General features: G+C 33.5%; 1 protein-coding gene across 1 annotated transcript in view; it reads right to left on the bottom strand.

Moving 5' to 3' along the window:
- LOC144450781 (alpha-catulin-like) overlaps window positions 1–20,555 on the bottom strand; it is an 87,735-nt gene that overhangs the window by 22,056 nt on the left and 45,124 nt on the right. Inside the window, exon 2 of the mRNA XM_078141499.1 lies at window positions 47–242. Within this exon, the coding sequence (XP_077997625.1) occupies window positions 47–242 (196 nt within the window). The remainder of the gene's footprint in view (window positions 1–46; window positions 243–20,555) is intronic.

Here is a 20,555-nt window from a genome sequence, read left to right as displayed (position 1 = left end):
CATTCCTACATCAGACTTTACTCAGATTGTTTCATAACATTCTTACCAGCTGTTCTAGCTTCCCTACAAGCATCTAGCATTTCATCTCTGATATCTAGGTTTTCGTGATCATGGGCAATAGCTTCACCCACACCTACAAATCTTTCCACAGCAATGTTGACAGCCTGCCCGACCTCCACTACAGCTTTGCATGACTTTTCTGACTTCTTAGCTTTCTCTCTATGGTTGACTAATGTTGTGATCTGAAATATATCAAAAGTAACTAATAATTAGTTGTCTATCAAAGTATACACTGGGACATCATCTATGATACTGTGAAACCATAGACATTAGTGACTCTCCGAGCAAATCGTAATGTAACCATCATTTTTCTTGCTAAAAGGCAGCAAGTAGGTAAAATCTACAATGTTCCTAAGTCATTTTATTGGGGTTTTCTAACAAAATTTGTTGTACATGCATAATGGGCAACTATTAGGGAGGATGGTAAGACAATGTTACATCACCACTTGGAGTTTCTTTTTTCAAAACTATACTGTAAACCTGGAAATTTTCGCTAAAGACTTATTTTCGCTAAATTCGCTGGAAAACAAAATGCAAAAATAAGTAGTGACAAAAATACTATCTTGTATATGAACACAATGTACCAGTCTAGTAATTTGTGAAAGTTAGTCTTTGAGAACTCGCTGATGACAGTAAAATCACAACATTTTTCTAGTAGCAAAAATATCTACCGACAGGTTTACAGTACATCATAAGCTCAGTTCTAATAATATTAGATGTAAAATTTGACCTGGTTTTCATAGTTGCTATATTCAAGCACAACAAATAGTTGTTGTAAATTATGAAAAGAAGTCACAGTGCATGACCCCTTTTAGTTGAAATTTCAAATCTAGCATTTCCAAAATGTTGACAACTAGCAGAAGCAGGACCTCTGACCTCTCACCCCTGACCCTTACCAGGCACCAAGTTGATACATTAAAATGTAACCCAAGTACAAAGACAAGACCAAAGTGTATCAAATAAACAGTTGATGTACAGAAGCCAGTCATTTTTAACTGGCTGAGGTGAGGTAGGGAGTAATTTTTGACAAAGTGATTTTTACTGGGGATGGTGGTCATCAATACAATATAGCTTTGGTCATCAGATCAAGTGGGGTTAGTTTGAGGAATCTTATGCTGAAATCCATAACTGACACCCCCCCACCCCCACCCCACCCCACCCCCCAAGATCTATCATTGTTTCTGTGTATGGAACCATACTTTCCAAAACTTCAACTTTGTGATTACATAAGCAGAAACAATGACAGACCTTTCAGCGCCTCCCTCTCCCCTTCCCTCTCTCCAAAGCCCAAAGAATTAGTGTATCAAATATTTCTCTCCCCCTCCCTCTCTCCCTCCCTCCAGTTTAAGACTGGCACCTTGTTCAAATTTCAAGCAATTTTGAAGAAATTCAAGCAAACTACATCTAAAAGAGACTGTGAACACACTGCTAGATTCATTATATTGTTTTACATCACACTACCTGACGTAAAACTGGCAATTACTTGGATAATGTGCAGAATTTCTTACAAATATTCCCATAACATACATTAATGATTTACTTGAATCCTGTAGTATACAGCTTATTGTCTAGCACTGAACAGACTTAGCAATGATAAATGATATATTTTACGCTGTACATGCTATTGAAGAGCTAAGTCAATTTGATATGTTTACCTATGAAAATGAGGGCAATTCTACTAATAGACTAACAACACATTACATGTATAGTACAGGTACATTATATATGATAGAGTAGGCTATTCATATTGTTTTACATCACAACATCACATCACAACTGCTATACTCTAAACTACAATGTCCTGTATGTAAAGGATGATAAAAAAGAACAGGGGTAGTCATGAAAATAGTTGATATTTTTACATTTTCGTTACAATTAAGCAATGTCTATAATTTTTGGAGAATTTATGATGAATTTTACAAATCATGACAATGTTACCATGATACGTTATTCGCAAAACCTGATAATGGGAGAGGGGGGGGGGGGGGGGGGGGGGGGGTTCGGAGGTATATATATAGTATATGTAGGTATTATGTGTGTGTGTGTGTGTGTGTGTGTGTATGTCTGTATGTACATGTGTATGTACACATACATGTACGTACAGTACATACATACATATTACGTATGTACATGTATGTAGTTTATATTAGTTCCATTGCTACCAACCATTTTCATACACACCACTTTTCAGTTTCACACTTTCCTGGATACACACCAGAGAAATGATGTGGAACATATGAAAATTAATTATTTGAAAAACTAATCTGCTATATAGTTACTGCCATTAGTGCCAAATAAAAACAACTGTTGAGAAGAATAGCCAATCCAAACTTTGACGGTTCTTTTGAATGTACAGTAATTTCACGGCAATTTAATAAAATATTTGTACGGAAAAATGTCAAGGAGTTGATGTGGAACATATCAAAGTTGATTATCTGTATTATTAATTCACTACACATACAGCCAATTAAAAACTCACGAGATTTGGTAAAACATACAACATGGTCATGATCATGTTGAGGGTAATTTCACTTGGTTTATCAATTACTACAAAAAATTTACTGAAATAGAATGTACAGAGAAATATATACAGAATTATTATAGTCAATAATTTATATCACAAAATGAAAGCTGTTCATTTAACGAAAATGAAGGGCATAGATAATATTATAGATGCATGGTTCTACTAGGCTTTGCTTTCAACTATCAAGATAGTTTGATATGATAACGTCAGAAATGAACTTTGTGAGTGCAGCGGGCTTTAATTGTATCTACTAGATGTGAATATCTTTAATGAGCGTACTTGGCGATAGTGTCAAAAAAACTCCCACTGGACAGTTCAACCATTATTGACTGGATCAATGTACTCCTTAGTATTCAATACTTCCCTTAATTCTAGTTACAATTAATCCTATGGTAGTAAACCACACAGTCTCTTTTTAATGGCACCGATAATCCATGACACACCGTCCATGAGGCCACACAGTTGTTTTCTTTGATATGGCACAGGTCTGGTTTGCGAGAGTTATTGGTGATGGTTATATCATTTAAACTTAATGTTATCACAGCTAGGTGTGTTTATTAATTTGTTATACATATAAAATATGCACACACTTGTTAAGATGTAAAAATCTTTATTGAAACTGATTTGCTTTATGTAAAGAAAACACCAAATACATGTATAATATTTTGTTATATTCAAAACATATAAATTTGGTACATACATTGCATGGATATGTGACTGTAGCATAGTGTATATGTAGCATAGTGAGTAGTGCAGTGTATAGTGCAGTGCAATGTTGTTCAGTGTTTGTTCATCTGACTAAAAGTGTGTATCTTTAGTTTATTCAGTCCACTGTTCTACAGTCTTGACATCACCAGCTCATCACAAGTGGTTTCAACAATTTGTAGATAACAAGTCTCTCACACTGTACTGAGGTACTTCACACCTACTTACAACAAACACACTGTATTTGTCAGAACTGTACATCATTTTATCAAGTACACAGATAACATCACTTGTATATAGTAAAGGTGGTTTTATGACCAGTCTATGATGTCATAGTAAAGTACAACACACCTGAGAACACACAGTTTAATTTAGTTTTTTGCTATGGTTTAGGAGCCCAGGTATGTAACCCTGGTAACATCTGCAAATATACAAACATGTAGCTAACCTTTGCACATGACATGTACTATAATTTTGGTGAGGAACCCCTACCCCCACCCCCCACCCCCCACCCCCGGGAAAAAACTGTGGAATTTATCATCAGACGAATGATATACATTTGTACTGTAAAATTAACGAAATTATGAAGTACATGTATATGTATACAACACAGTGGATGAGTCATTGCATAAACAAATGCATATTTCCATCTAAAATTGTCACAAACAAGTTTCTTTCTGAGGTAATACTTAAACTTCAATGATTTACTACAAATTTAGACTTGTTAGCTAAAAAACATGAATGTATGAAAACCTGAGATTTGATGAATGGATAGCGCTAGACTATGTACACAACAACCATCAAAAGTAGGACTGTATGCAGACTGATAGTTGGCAATCTTTAAAATTAAACATAAAACTGCACACAGCCTTGTAGACGACAATCCTAGAATCAAACATAAATCTGAATCAAACATAAAAGCTACTTGGCAGTCGACAATCCTATAGAATATGACTGCATGGAGCCCTGTCGTCTGCAATCATACCATACTGAATAAATCACACCAGTGTTGATTCATAACTTACAATCAACTTGCTGATAATTGAACTTCTTGGTTCACTGACTTTCACTGTTCACTGACTTCAAAATACATGTACTATGGCGTCACATAGTTCATGTGTTCATTGAAATTTACAAAATGATTCTTTTAATGGGCTGAAGTTCAATATTTCAATTCTGATTTCTGAAGGGAAATATTAAAGAGGTCAGAAAGTTTGATTATTCTGTATAACCAAAGTAATTTCTGGATTACAGTGCAGCAGCCATTCGATTCAAATACATGGTCATGTCCACCTCAGGATTTGATTGTACGAAAGCCTTGCCAGTAACTAGGAAGCCTTGAACAGCATGTGCCATAATTGGCAGTGTCAATGACTCTACAGGGCCCCTCACACTTGCTTCCTAGTACACATTTACTGTTACAGGAGTTTGGATCAATGTTCAAGTTCATATTGTCAAGAACCGCTCTCACATCAAACACCTGTTTGGCCCATTTGCACACTAGTGAACACAATGTATACTCGTTTAGTCCAAGTTCCAACCACTTTGTTGAATTTAACTTACATGTATAAACTTGAAGTCAGAGTTTGCTTGCAGAAAAAATTTGTACCTCTGAGCAGACATTTATTTGATTTTAAAGGCCAGGGTTTCAATCCCAAGTTCTTGAATTAGTGTTATCTTATCAGTGTTGCCATGGAGATTACATGGGATCAGTGTATTAATCTGTAGCTTTGTCAGACAACTGTTTTTCACACCTAATGTTTGATCCTTTTTCAAAGTGGGCTTTTAAGAAGATCTTTACTCTGAAGTAAACTCTAGCATGTAAATACACCTTACATGTGTCTGGTATGAGGCATGTGCCAGCCTACAGTTTTACACCCCTGATGAGGCTGATGAGTTGTCACCAAAATCTTTGGATTCATTCTAAAAAATCTTGCGAATATAACTTTAATATAAGTAATAATTTTCAAGTGAATGCCATCAACAGTTCAACGACACAGGATTCATTTATCACATTTCAAATCTAGCTCCTGTCCATTTCACTTCATTTGTATTCACCGGGTTTATTTCATTTTAGTTTTCCTGTAATCTGATGACCCAAACATTGCGACAACCAATAAATTTCAAATACCAAGACATTTAGATTTTTATGGTTGTTATCTGCGAAACATTCCACAGGGAGTTGTTATGCGTGTTTGTGTACATTGAGCATCAAGTAACAGAAGTGATTTCTAATATCACGGCTTGAAATTAGTAGTAGTCTAGGGCATATAGACTACCAAACATTGTAGACTACCAAATTTATAAGGTGGTAGTCTGTTTGACCAATGGAAATCAATGGAAAATTGTAGCAGAAACAGTTAACTTGGCTATAAATCTGACTTGCAGTAAGTCCAGAACACATAGACTACTAAACACTGTATCTAGACTACCAAATTAGCAGTAGTCCAGAACACATAGACTACTAAACACTGTATCTAGACTACCAAATTTATGTGATGGTAGTCTGTTACACCAATGATAATCAATAGAAAATTGTAGTTGAAACAGTTCACTTGGATAAATTTGACTACCAAGCCTAAAAGTTAAATACAAGCCCTGAGTACAAATGTATTATGAACATTCATTATAAAAACTGGGCAATTTTTTTTAAAGTTTCGTAAACATGTATATTAATTTTTTTCTTTCAATATCGTTTGTGTATGTGTATATTGAACTGACATATCGAGTGGCAGAAAGGATATCTAATATTTTGAACACTCATTGTGGAAAATCAATAAAAGGTGCATATAATACATTTCTGAATATGTATGACAAATATTGAAAAAATTGCATAGAAAACATTTTAATAATTACGTGGTACTAGCAGTGTGTCCTAGCGGTGTGCCCTGATTCCAAAAACAGGAGCACGACTTCAGGGAGTTTAATACTAACATGGAGCCTACAGGTACCATGCATTGTTAGGCCTGGGAGACATAAAATAACAAACTTCCATTAACTGTAGTAAGACCATATCTTCACTACAGCTTTGCCATGTTATGTGATAAATCAATCCATGGAATACAAAGAAAGCGCAGGCGTGACTAGTAATACACATGGACAATAACATTCAATTAACTTCTAGAATACATGGAGCCATTCATGTCGTGAAATTACGAAACAATATTGAACAGAAATCCAATATCTTGTGTCAATTCTAACCGCCAGTTATGATAGGTATAAATATTCAATGACCGATTGTTTGGGAATAGATTACACACTTGATTTTATTGGAAATCAAAACTCTTTCGTTTATACACAACATAGTGATGACAGTTTGCTTCAGGCAAAAAAGTATCATTTCCTGTTATTTTTATGTTTTATTAATGAAAACTGATTTTGCATTTTTAATCAATATTATGTACAAAACATACCTAACTTTTCCCTTGTCAGTGAGTAACCACGTGGACTGAATGTACCATGTACATATCATTATGTACAAAGTGTATGTATGACCTAGTGATACTTATAAACAGGATGATTGCTAGTCATAACTTTTGGAAAAACTTTGCCTTGAGTTTTGTTGAAACTATTCAGTTTTCATTTGTGTGTATATGTTTGTAATGTGTGTGTGTGTGTGTACAGTACATGTATATGTACATGTATATGTATGTACATGTATGTATGCATGTGTGTGTATATGTATGTATGTATGTATGTATGTATGTATGTATGTATGTATGTATGTATGTATGTATGTATGTGTGTATGTATGTATGTATGTATGTGTGTATGTATGTATGTATGTGCATGCATGTGTGCTTACATGTGTACAAATGTATAAATTTGTACATACATGTATACACATGTACATATACATGACTTTTGTAAAACTATTTTAGATGCATGTGCATACATACATCAACTATACTACATACAAGAAATTTACCTTTTCATGAAAAAATGAACAAACATCAAAGAAACACCTTTTGATCTATAAATCATCAGTCTTTCTGTCACCTGATTACCTTTACAATCCTATGCTACATTTACAGTTCAAATGGGTACTGTCAAAATCTTACTACTTGCTCTCCGTTGGTGCCATAATCGTTTTTATAGACACTATTTCATATATTATTTATGATAACATTCATACAATATGAACACTGCAATCGTCTCAAAACTATGCTATTTTCTACATCACAGCTAGACTGTAAGATACAGCGTGTCATTCTGCCCAATCAGCCTCCTCTCACCAATGAGGGGTTGACCGATGTGCGAGTGCAAACCATCATGGCGAACCTTACAGACAACATCACAGCCAACATTGTCCAATTTACCCATCTATTTATTCTTTATAATCAAAAGACAATTTCAGTTATTTCTTTTCTTGTTACCGGGTGTCCTCATCACATTTCTTAACAACTTTCAACTGCTAATACTATTTTAGTATGCATGAGTTAACTGACACTGTGACATTTATCTGGACTAATATTGACTTTAATTTGGCGTTGAAATAACATACAAAACTATCACTCACAGGAAATCAACCAATATCCAATATAAATGAACAAAATAATGTACCAAGAATCAGTATATATGTATGCATGGATATGACTTTTTAAAATTACTTTTCAAATGGCATATTTTACCCCAAGGCTTGATTCGGCTGACTAACCAAACAAAAGAATTACGCAAAGTTTAAAAATCAGCATGTATATACAACTTTTATGGATGCGACTTTAAAAAGTATTTATTGTCAAAAGGTTAATCCATAGTTTATATTTTACCCCAAGGCAGTTCACAGTTTGTATTTTAACCAAAAGGTTTGGGTTAGTAAAAGAGAATTGTTTCACGTTACATCATTTAAAGAATCATTATTTGTATAAATTTATGGATATGACTTTACAAAAGTATTTTTTCAAATTGTTAATTCTGAGTTCATATTTTCCTCCAAAGGTTTGACTTGGTGCATTCGCCAACTATTATATAATATTATCTTCACATTCACTTGTCATAAATTTCTTTTTTCGTTTCAGTTAAAAATACAATACTTCCAGGCAATATATAATCTGTGGTTCGCAGCATGATTCTACCAAAAAAAAATGAATATGAAATATTAATGTCTACTAAAAAAAATAATTTTTGATTTAAAAGAACAGAATAAAAACATCATTAATGTCTAATAACCAAATTGAATGAAATATACATGTGATTATTCTTTTATTTTGTTGTAATGTTATCAATAATCATTATGATTATTAATTGATGAAGGATTCGCAACTATGAATATTAAATTTCAATTGGCCGATGTTTAAAAATTTATGATCATAAAGAAACGATTCAATTTCTGAATATAAAATTTGCAACACCATACAATTGTGAATTTAAGAAAAAAAGGTACGTACAAATCGTCATTGCCCGATAATGTAATGACAGAATTAAAATAAGTCGTTCTGTATACTAGATTCATACCAACAAAGGACTATGTACAGTATTGTGTGTATCTACCAGGTTAAAGTTAATAAGTACATGTATTATGAAAATGTGATCATAGTGTAGATGCAGGAACATGTCTGTCATTCTGAAGAGTTGAGAGAGAAAAGTTTGGTAGGACAGAGGTGTTCGGTTTTTATCTGTCCTGTTCGATGTCTCACAGGTGAAGATTTACATTCATTTGTAATAATGAGTATCAAATTTCCATAAAGAAATGGCTATGAATATCATATTGCTAAAATCAATCTGATTATGCATGATAAAGAAATGATTATAAATATCAAATTTCACTCAGACATCTGATTATGAATTAATAAGGTGCACAACTATGAATCTATCAGCCATGATTTAAATACGAATGATAAAGAACTTAGTAGAAATGATTTTGAATATCAAATTTCATTCTGCCATGTGAATTAATAAGGTACACACAACTATGAATATTAAGTTTCCATTGACCATGATTACGAATGACAATGAACTCAGATGAAATTTCTGCCTGATTATCAATGATTAAGTTATATTAGTAATTCAGGACTCGAAACTAACAGTAGTCCTGTGTCTACAGACTACCAATTCTTGTCATGGCACGACCAGAATTTGCAGCTGGTAGCCCACTTAGGCTACCACTGATTATGTTATGATTTAAAGAATGGAATTTTAATAACACACATACACAGTATTTCCAATAAAGGAGCTCTGTTTTCAGTTCAGAAATATGGGACTACTGGCCGCCATCCTTGGGCTACCAATTTCTGAAATTGATAGCCAATTAAGACTACCAAGGAAAAAAGTTAATTTCAAGCCCTGGTATATGTGATTCTGAATCACGTGAATGCTAAATTTCCATCAACTATCTGATTATGAATCTTTGAATGAGAAATGTAGAAATTTCAATAAATATTAATGAAATAATTCAAACACTTCGATGTATTATTCCCCAGTGTTTTCTTCGTTCAACCAAGGAGTATATGAGTGACCTAAGGGGTTTTGTAACTACGAGTCGCTAGTCGAATAGCGACAAACAGTTAGGCCGTGAGTATTTTCCAGCTGAACGGAAAAAAAAAATATTGGTGAATAACATAATTCTACCACGCCAGTAGTGTAAAAAAAAATCGAGGAAAGTAATGGCAACTTTAAACGTTTTGACTCATATTTCAAATACAGCAGAACCAGTGAAGTAGACACACGTTGTCGTGACATAGACATGCGGTCATGACGTAGAACGACCAGAGTATATTCTATAAGTTTTGTTCTAAATGGCTTGTGCATGGTAAAATGGCTACTCTCATCAACTGTTCATATCTTAGCCATGTTATACCTGTTTAAGCAATCATTATATCAGGTAAAGTGAGAAACGTAATCATTATCTAATCATTATGTAATCATTATGTAATCTGGACGGGTAATAGGATTTAAAATGAAACCAGCTAATAAACTTTGTTGTTATGAAGACATGAATGAGGAATTCTACTTTAATTTATCAGCTAATAAACTTTATCATCGCAAAGACATCACACTGACTAATCCTCCTAGATTTAAATATTGTCGGCTTAAAACTTTAACAATGCACATTGAAATCTGCCTTCTTGGATAATACCCTCAAAATAATTCCTTGATTTAAATATTGTTGGCTAATAAACTATGTAATCACAAAGACATTGTACACTGACTAATTTGTCTCGATTTAAATTGTCAGCTTATAACTTTTTCATCACGAAGACAATGCAAATTGCGTCATTGAATTTTCTTTACCTTAAAATAAAGCCTTGATTTAAAATATTGTCGCTATAAACTTTATCATCACGAAGACAACAAACACTTAAATAAGTCTTGATTTAAATATTGTAGGCTTACAACTTTGTCATTACAAAGACGACACACACTGAAATCTGCTTCGTTGCATTTCCTTTACTTCAAAATAATTCCTAGATTTTAAATATTGTCAGCTAAGAAAGCAAGTAATCAGGAAGACATCACACACTAAAATTCATTGTTTTAAGTACGAGTAATCTATTTTGCCATCTTTGCATATCAATTGCAAAATCCCTTGATTGAATTTTCATTGAAAGAATTTCAGCAAATTGCTGGAACTTTAAGTACTTTCATTAGATCCACAGTAGTGTTAATACTAATAATGGGCTATCACAGAACTTCCAGTATTTTTGTTAACGTGGTGGGTGCCTCAGAAATATTAAACTTTTTCTTATTAATTTGTTCAAGAAAACTCACAAAATTCTCAGTTTAAATCAAGGAATAAAATAAGGGATCACCATACAAACTTTTAAAGCAGAAGGTCAAAATGATATATTAAAATTTAGTCATTTTTAGAATCCAATATGGCAACCGACTACTGTGTTAACACTGCGGGATAATAAATGATTGTCAATTCCTTGAACACAAGATGGCAAATGCACAATTCTTTTATTATTTCAAAAGAACTGGGAACAAGCATTCATATGGCAAACTTTGGAAAGAGTTAAAGAAGTTTGATTTTAAGAGAAATTAGTTTACAAGGTGCATTCTACTGTAAATCTATTGAAGCAACAGAAACACTAATACCAACTTTTGAATGCACATTTGAATGTTAACTTCAGTTTGTCAGAAATTATCCATTCTGCTGTATTGTTTTTGCTTACTTTATACTTGTTTATTACTTCACACTTTACATTAATGTTGTCAATTGAAAAATTTCACAGAAATCATATCTTTTGCAAATTCTAAGATTTTGCAAGATTTTCTGAAACAATAAACTGGTATCCAAATTAATGGTAATATGCAATAGTGTAATCAAATCCAAACTATTTTCTCAAACACAGCCAATCATTCTAACGATATCTGAAAAACACCTGCACTAGACTACATTGTCGCCATATTGTGATAGTTACAATCAAACGTGCCGTGTGTACTTTCACGTAATAAATAACTGATATACCACTGCCGGCATACTGTGACATTTCCAGATAATGGCACAGGTGGTCTTGCTTTGTAAGAGTGTAGTCAAATTTCCTTAGATTTGGGGAAATTACGACAAATAAGAAATTTATTGCATATTTCACTACATTTTCTTTAATGCTTTGAAGCAGAACACGACTAAATTAGCCTCATTATTTTTGTATATCTTACAGCCTGTAAAAGGTTGAATTTCACATCTCCATTTATCTACATATCTACTCCTAGAAAAAGCTATCATCTTACAACGCTGTAAGTCACATCACTCATGCTGAAATTTGAAAGGCAACTGTCTGACTTAATATCCTACAATGCAATCTCACAAAGAATTCTGTTTGAGAGACTTTCAAAATCTCTTTAAGTAATTTTTTGTTATCTGTTCTATATTTGTTTTATTAGCTTGCATATATATTATATCAATCCACCGTTACCAAATACAATGGAAATTAATCTACACTGAGATTCCCAGAAAAATCTTGCATTAACTTTTAAAATATGTGTGAAACTAAAAGTAGTCAGAAATTCAAACCATTTTTATACCCAATTACTGTTGCTAAATTTGCCCAATTACATGTGTACACAGAGTATGTGAAAGTTTGAATTTCATGCCTCTAACTACAATTTACAAAGCTATTTCTGCGTTTGAATTTCAGGTCTCAGAGGCCCAACTACTCACAATTGGAGACACACACTCTAGATAAGTGTTAACAGAAAGGAAGTCTTAATAATTTTGATAATTCATGAATTATTTGGTTACTTTAAACAAATAATTTTGATAATTCATGAATTATTTGGTTACTTTTAACAAATAATTTTGATAATTCATGAATTATTTGGTTACTTTTAACAAATAATTTTGGTTTAAATTCTCAATATAGGTTTATTTTTATGTTTCTTATCCAAAATAAAGTTGAGATCAGATAGAAAATTCACAAATTCGACAAAATTTGACAAATGTACTTTCTATTTTGATGTTGGGTCACAATAATTTGGGTAATTCCTGTAATACATGGTTACATATAAAGAATACTTTTGGCTGAGTTTCTCAAATAAAGGTTATTTCCATATTTTTTATCCAAAATAAAATTCAAATCAGGCAAAAATTTACACAATCCAACAAGAATTTCTTTGACAAATTTTCACTGACTTGGCACTGAACTTGCTAAAAGGAGTGACAGTCACATTTTGCCTTGCAAATCACACATTCCCCTGTACATCCTTTTAATGTACTTCATGTGAATTTAAGCCTGTAATCACTCTACTGGGTTATACAAAGATTATTTTCTGAGTTCTAAAATTGATGTATTATCCGTTATTAAGATGGCTACTTCATCAAACTCATACTTCTACACTGACGAATTATGGTAAGTAAATGTCAGGTGGCACCTTGGAAATCAGAAATGTCAAATTAATGTTTGCAGAGCTAATTCAACAGAGTGGCGTAGAGTGTGTATGAAAGTGTAAGCTGAACATTGAAGACATTGGGTTATTATTACCTCGGAAGGGTAGCCATGCAGAAAGATGTGATTACCTCGTATGCAATCTTATTTCGTTCTCCCTCCCTGGAATTGGACAGGATGGCTGTCCTATATTGACACTGAGGCAAAGCAAAAGGTAGTGTTTTACACAATATCCTGGAATTTGATAACACTGTACATCATCAAATATTGACAGTCTGGCAATGCACAATGTAGTGTAAGGAATGAGTCACTTCTTTCATTTTGCCCTTCAATTTGATACAACAACTGGCTGCCGACAGTGATATAAAACAAAGGTACAGGTACATGTAGTGTTAGGGATTAAATTTAAAACTACATGTACCTAGGAGGTGAGTAAGTCTATAACCTAATATTGATAAAGTAAAGGCAAACCAAACTACAGTACATGTACAGAGTAACGAATGAGTGTCTACACTTCTGACTTTACATGTACATGTAGCTTCACCTTGATATAGATACAGAAGTTTGTGTCCAAGTGTGGAAAAAGTGAATACATTTCATTCATTTTCTTCAAAATTTGACACAACTGCATCTAATAGTGACAGCAAGATTACATAAATGTTTAGAGTTGGGAATATGTTTCAGAATCACTCACTTGCTCAAGAATTGGACATGGCAACCATTTGCTATAGACAACGAGTCTCACTGTTACATCGGTGAAGCAAAAGTTACCACTGGGGTGATTTTGATTACGGGTTCCAGGTTACGTTTTATTCTCGTTCCTGAGATCTTGATACGACTATTGTACATCAAACATTGGCAGTGAAGAGGAGCACAGGATGGTGACTGGAACAAGTGGAAAGTGAAAATAAATCTGGTATATGGCATCACTATATATGTACTACATGTACCCTACAGTTCACAGAGTACTGCAAACACAACATGACAGTTCACACTGTGACAGAGTACTGCAAACACAACATGACAGTTCATAGAGTACTGCAAACACAACATGACAAAACAAACACAATCATGTGTACTTGTCTTCCACAAATGAAACTGGAGCAAGAATGAAATTAGTACAATGAATAAAACATAATTTATTTTTATTTGAATTTTGAATGTGCTTTGACACAAAATAAACTATTTTCATGCTTTCCACTCAATATTTCATCAATTAATTTGACAACAAAATGCAGTGTTTTTGTAGATATAATTAATGCCTGGAGGTGAAAGTTGGGAAGACCAAGTGCTGACTTTGATTCAAATATCAGTACATTCTTCCCAATATTATTAAAATAGGTTACATCATATTCAGCAATGGAAATGTCAGGCTGGGAGAGTCATATCATAAATTAATAAAAAGATCATAATTGTATGACACACTGGATTCACCTAGAGTATGTGTACTTGAGCAAATTACCTTAATTTTTTTCCTGACTTAACCTTTGCTAAAAGACAGTAGCTATTAATGTTAAACTATTTGCATTTCTATATTTGCATACTAAATTAAAATATCATCAAGTTAATACATGTATCAGTATGAATGTAGTCGAAATGAATATATAATTAGGCTATGTATTCTATTATTAGCTCACAAAGACATATTTTCAGCATAATGTAATTATGAAATTGCCTTGTATTGCATCATTCGCGAGGTAAAACTGAAACTAAAATCCATTCATTGAACTACTGTCCTTTCCTTCCTTTTCCTGTTCCATTTTTTTCTCCTCAGTTTTGTTTTGTTTCAATACTGTTTACATGTTTCCTTTTCTGGACAGACATTGTGGTTATCAACGATATTGCTTCATCACAGCTGTCTTACTGTGCAACACATAATTATTCCAAACAATACTAACATTTGTACAATGCAAGAAGGAAACAGTCACATGTCTTCTACAGGTGCTGCAGTCACTGATACACCACAGCATGTCTACAATGATGTCATTGACGTCCTGCAGTATTTTAAACGTCTTGAAAAGTATCACAGAGAAACAATCACAGTTCTTTATCCTTTCATCCTCTTGATCAGTAACAAAGCATTGGCATTTTGTATCTTCTATTCAATAGATAACAAGTGAATTGTGATCATACAATGGACAAGATATTGTTCATGGTTCCAAGAGTCAATAGGACAATACAATATATAAAATCTAGTTACTTTGTAACGATAAATTAGATACAAATGCGAAGTTTTGATTCACCTACTACAGACCTTGCTCATGCAATGATCAAGGTGTGATCAAGGTCTGTAGTAGACAGATCAAAGCATCACATTCGTTTCCAATTTATCATTCCTAAGTATCTACAATGCAATGTATACATGTACATGTATGTACTGCCCGGTGAATATACAATAAGTCAACAACACACATTTGAGATTGATTTAAGTTTTTTCTGGGCATGTTTTAGACACATGTAGTATTCCCAAACCATTGTGCTGTCTGTAAATGTCCCTACTGACTTTCCAGACTTTGCCATTCTGTCATTCCGTGTACGTAAACCAGACGGCCTCTGATGTCATCATACACTGTATCTTATCCCGCAGTGATGTACGACCACCTGCTCTCTCTAGGTCTCCATAGAAATTCCATCATTTTCAGCTGAAATGACAATATATCAATTTTCTACATGGCAGAACTCACTGATAGTGACAGACAGCTGACCAGCAGAGTGGAAATGTTAGAAGTGAACGTCTTGAATTTGAAACCACTCTTTCTGACTTCTTGACATATCTGAAGATGTAACTATGTTAACCTGCATTGAATGGACATCTGTTTCTAGATGTACTGGTATGTTGTACTGAGAGTAACTGCCTCAAAATGCAAGTCAGAATATATTAGCCTGGCATCCATGTGGATGGATTTTTGACATTCGTCTGTTGAATTTGGAAAGAACTCTCTGACTTCTTGAAATGTCTCAAGATATAAGTGATTCTGGCTGTTATACAAAGAGAACCACCACCTCAAAATAAAAGTGAACGTCTTGAATTTGGAAACAACTGTCTCTGACTTCTTGACGTATCTTAAGATGTATGTGTTACTGTACTAAATGTCCACTACATGTACATGTACTTGTATCTATAACCTTTATTGAATCGGTATCTCTCTCTTTCAAATATTGTATACCATTTTGTACAAAGAGAACAACTGCCACAAACTGTAACTACATTGTATTTCCTTCTGCTAACCTGTAACTTGAATTTACATGGGTATATGCCTGTCTGACGAGACAATCAAATTCACAGAATTACTACTTTAAAAGGCATCTGCCTTTCCTGCTGTTAAACTACATTGAATTGAGATAAAATGTCTACTTTGTTAAACTACAAATGTATCTGTACGAGATATACACAATATACATGTATGTGAAAAAACTGTAAAATATATCTGCCTTTTCAACAGTTTCAACACTTATTGGAAAATGTATGTTTTCAGTAAAATGAAAGTGAACACAATTATCTCAAAATCTTTCCCTCTGTTGACCTGCATTGAACCTTGAGTAAATATTGCAAATACAAAATGAACAAACATCTCAGCATATATCCTTTAATAATATGAAATTTAATGAAAGTTGGTTTTATTATGTATGCAATACAAACAGCAGAACAAACTCAAAATGGATTCATCTTTTCATGTGTTCACCTGCATTGAACTTGAATACGTGCCTGTATTATGGGATATATATAATACAAAGGAAATGAGTTACTCTAAGCATAATCCTTTGTGAACCTAGGCTAAATGGCTTTCTGTTCGAGATATTAACTAATACAATGTGCACAAACACATCAAAACAGACATGCCCTTTCTTTCAAAGAAGATTAGACCTGTGTTGAACTTGATCAATTATCTCATTTATGGCATATAGTAATTACCATGACAACCACATCAGACTGTATCCTCGGTTACCCTTTGTTAATCGCCTTTCTGCCGACTCATGTCGGGATCGCGGCTGTTTAGGTAATACAAGACTCCTAAATGAAGGTCTGCTTTGGAATGCATACCTATCTCAACATGAAGAGCTAGATTCCTATACAAACTTATACACTTTCTTGACCTATATTACTCATTGCTTTTCAAAAGATTTTCTCATTACTTTATCGAACTCAATATGATGATTCTCATATAAGGAATTCGTTTTACATGGTACTGGATGTGCATAAAGTCAACAACAACTGAATCAACTTATTGCTGAAGATTTGCCACATACATGTATTTTGCGATTAAATTAAAACTTTGAAATTAATTATTACGAAATCTAATATGTATGAGAATCGCACGATGTACAGCAAGTGTTCTTTTATGCGTTAAAACCATGTCAAGTGGTGTAGCAATACTTTCACAAAGGTTACACGTTAGATCTCTATGAATAGCCAAGTTCCGGTGGGATTACAAGAACCCTTGTAATACTTAATGCAATTGTATACCCTACTTTCATAATTTAATAATACCTTACGTTCTCCTCATCATCAGCAAATGGAATATACGTGATTGCATCTTTGTTGAAAGGGTTCCTCAAATTCAATTTGTTGCTGGTAAATATCAGGTGTGTTATTTCAGATATTGAGAGCCATTTGCATAGATGTAGAAACATTTGACATGGTGCGTAAAGTCAGAGTTTGGAATTCTAAGTGTGTAGTGACTGGCTTTCATCAATTCATGAAGTAGGGCTGAACAGGTCAAAGTTCAACAAAGGTCAACACCCTCAAAAGTAATATGTACATGGAAGCCTTCATTTTTAGTTATTTTTTTTTTTAAATTTTCCATCAAACATCTGAATGAAAAATTCTACAAGTTAAAAACAGAATTTTAAGTTCCATTATTTGACAGAAGGTTGTGGATCAAATAGAACAGATGCAGGTAAGGTCAGGTCAAAGGTCACAGGTGGTGAGTGGTATTTGTATAATTTCACTATGACTTCTAATGCTTACCTTATTTTATTGTAATTACCAGACATTTTGAAAAATCCATACTCTTTTGACAGAATTTGTTGTAAAAATGATGACATTCACACCTAAATTCAGACTTGAAGACATAAATACATATTATTTCTCTACCTCAAGTCTAAAATCAGACAGAAGCAGCAGAAAAAAAGTTACACAGAAATGACATTTTCTTCATCTTTCTTTTCGGCAGGAAAATGTCCCATTTACACCCTAAATTTAACACTTGAATTAATTTACATGTATAGACATTTCTATCTACTTCCTGTCTGAAATCACTTGATGGGCACAAAAAAGTTACACAAACATGAATTTTCTTCATCTTTTTTATTAGCGAGAAAAGTAATGTTACTGAAAGGGTCAAGTGATATCTCACTGGGAGCTGCACAGCTGTTTACAGGTGTATTCTGTAAGTCTTCCCATAGGTCTATATTTTCTGAGATGCTACACTGTACATTTATTACCGGGTCTTTGATAAATTTTGAAAAGACCCAAATGAGCCAAAGTCTGGTATTTCCATCTAAAACAAGCCAAACGACCCATAAACGACCCTAAACGAGCCAAAACCAACCCAAAATGAGCCAAAACAAGCCAGGAATTAACTCCAATGTCTTCGACGGGTACATTCCCACTCAGCATACAGACACCAGTGCACTGTGTTCAGCCATATTTGATACCCTATTTATTACCGTCTCTGGTGGTGTATATCCATTTTATGAGAACCATTACAAATTAAAGTGAAAATAAACAGATAAAAGCTTGAAGTAAAGTTTTATGACTCTGCAGTAAAATTAAACCTTGTAGCTTGCTTTAATTATTCTCCCTTTTTATTGCCTACACTATATTCCCTATCTTTAAATTTTAGAGTTCCGACCTCTGGGAGTGAGGTTTTGTATGCTTTAGGCATATTAAGTGTATTATTTCAGTAGAAAACCTGAATTTAAACCTAATTATTTATTCATACACTACAGACATATTTTGTTTTTGTTTTTTGAAAATAGAAATTCAGCAGCTGTTCTGATTTTATAACAATCCAACAGCATGAACACAATTGATACAGTACCGTCAGCTGTAACATACATATGCACGTATTGTCTGAGTACTTTAATACATCTATACAGTAGGTCTGGAGTGAGGATACTGCTGCAGATAAATTAGGACTATGATATGTATAGTGAGTATAACAGTGAATTCTAGCTGTCACCAACATAACATGACTGGCGTTTGTTGCAGTGAAATATACATTGAAAATATCATTAACTTGAATATTAAAACAACACTGTAGACAAGCATTACAGTGAAGCTGTCACCAATATAACACTGACAGTGTGGTAGTGAAATGTCAAGTTGAAAATATTATTGACGAGCATACTTCACTATAGAGAACATGTACATACTTCACTGTACACAACATACATGTACTTCACTGTACAGAACATACTTCACTGTACAGTAGTACATACTTCACTATACAGAGTGTTGAGCACTTCTAATGTCACCAGGTCTACATGTGTATTTTTCACAACTTGAGCCACAGAGACCATACATACATGTAACATTTTTTTCTGTAGTGTCACCAATACTGAGAGTAAAATTAACAGAGGTAGATAAAATATTGATTTCTTTATTTGCTATTAAGGAGTGGTAATGTTTTCCCTCATTTAGTAATAACATATACACATATAATCAATTCTATCTAATAACTATTTAAATGCAACTCATATTGAGGTCTGCTACATGTAAAGTGGTTTTTAATAAGATAACCTTATAGATTTCATATTTACAAAGTTGAATCATAAAGTGTAAGACTGCTGTGTTTGACTACAGTCATGGATGAATCATTTCGGACATCATAAAATACCATAATAAATGTAAATCTTCAATGTATTTCTTTTTTCTCTCTCGATATTGTGATTATTGAGTACTGACCAACAACCATCCATCCTATTTCACCTCCTTTGCTTTTCCACATGGAGCTTTTGATATCAGAAGTAGAGCCAAAGAAAAATGAAGATGACTTTTTTTTTTTTTTTTTTTTTTTTTTTTTTAAATTTAACTGACCACTATAGTTGCTATGAAAAAGTAATGAGAAACATTCAAAAAATAAGGTCAGCCTCATTCTTACAAACAAGAATTGTTATTTCTTCTGCGGCACTATGGTGCGTCTTGGCAGTGTGTCTTGGACATTGCTGTAAAAGGGGCTGTGGTTAACGACAGTGGGTCAGCCTAAGCAAAAACCACAAATGTTTATCAAGTAGAACATCCCTGTACTGTGAATTCACCTTTCTAACAGGACTATCATTGTTTCAGACTATAGTATTTAATAACTAATGTTTGATATCAACATAGTCTAGAATTCTAAACTGGTACAGTATTACATTTGAAAAACTTCATTACTAATACCAGTCTAGTCATGACGGTTACAAAAGATGTTAAATTGTGGTGCTCCCCTGTGGTG

The sequence above is a fragment of the Glandiceps talaboti genome, chromosome 20, assembly GCF_964340395.1.
Source record: "Glandiceps talaboti chromosome 20, keGlaTala1.1, whole genome shotgun sequence".
NCBI classification, from domain to species: Eukaryota; Metazoa; Hemichordata; class Enteropneusta; family Spengelidae; genus Glandiceps; species Glandiceps talaboti.
The sequence above is the reverse complement of the archived record's forward strand: the minus strand, read 5'-3'. Positions and strand labels throughout refer to the sequence as shown.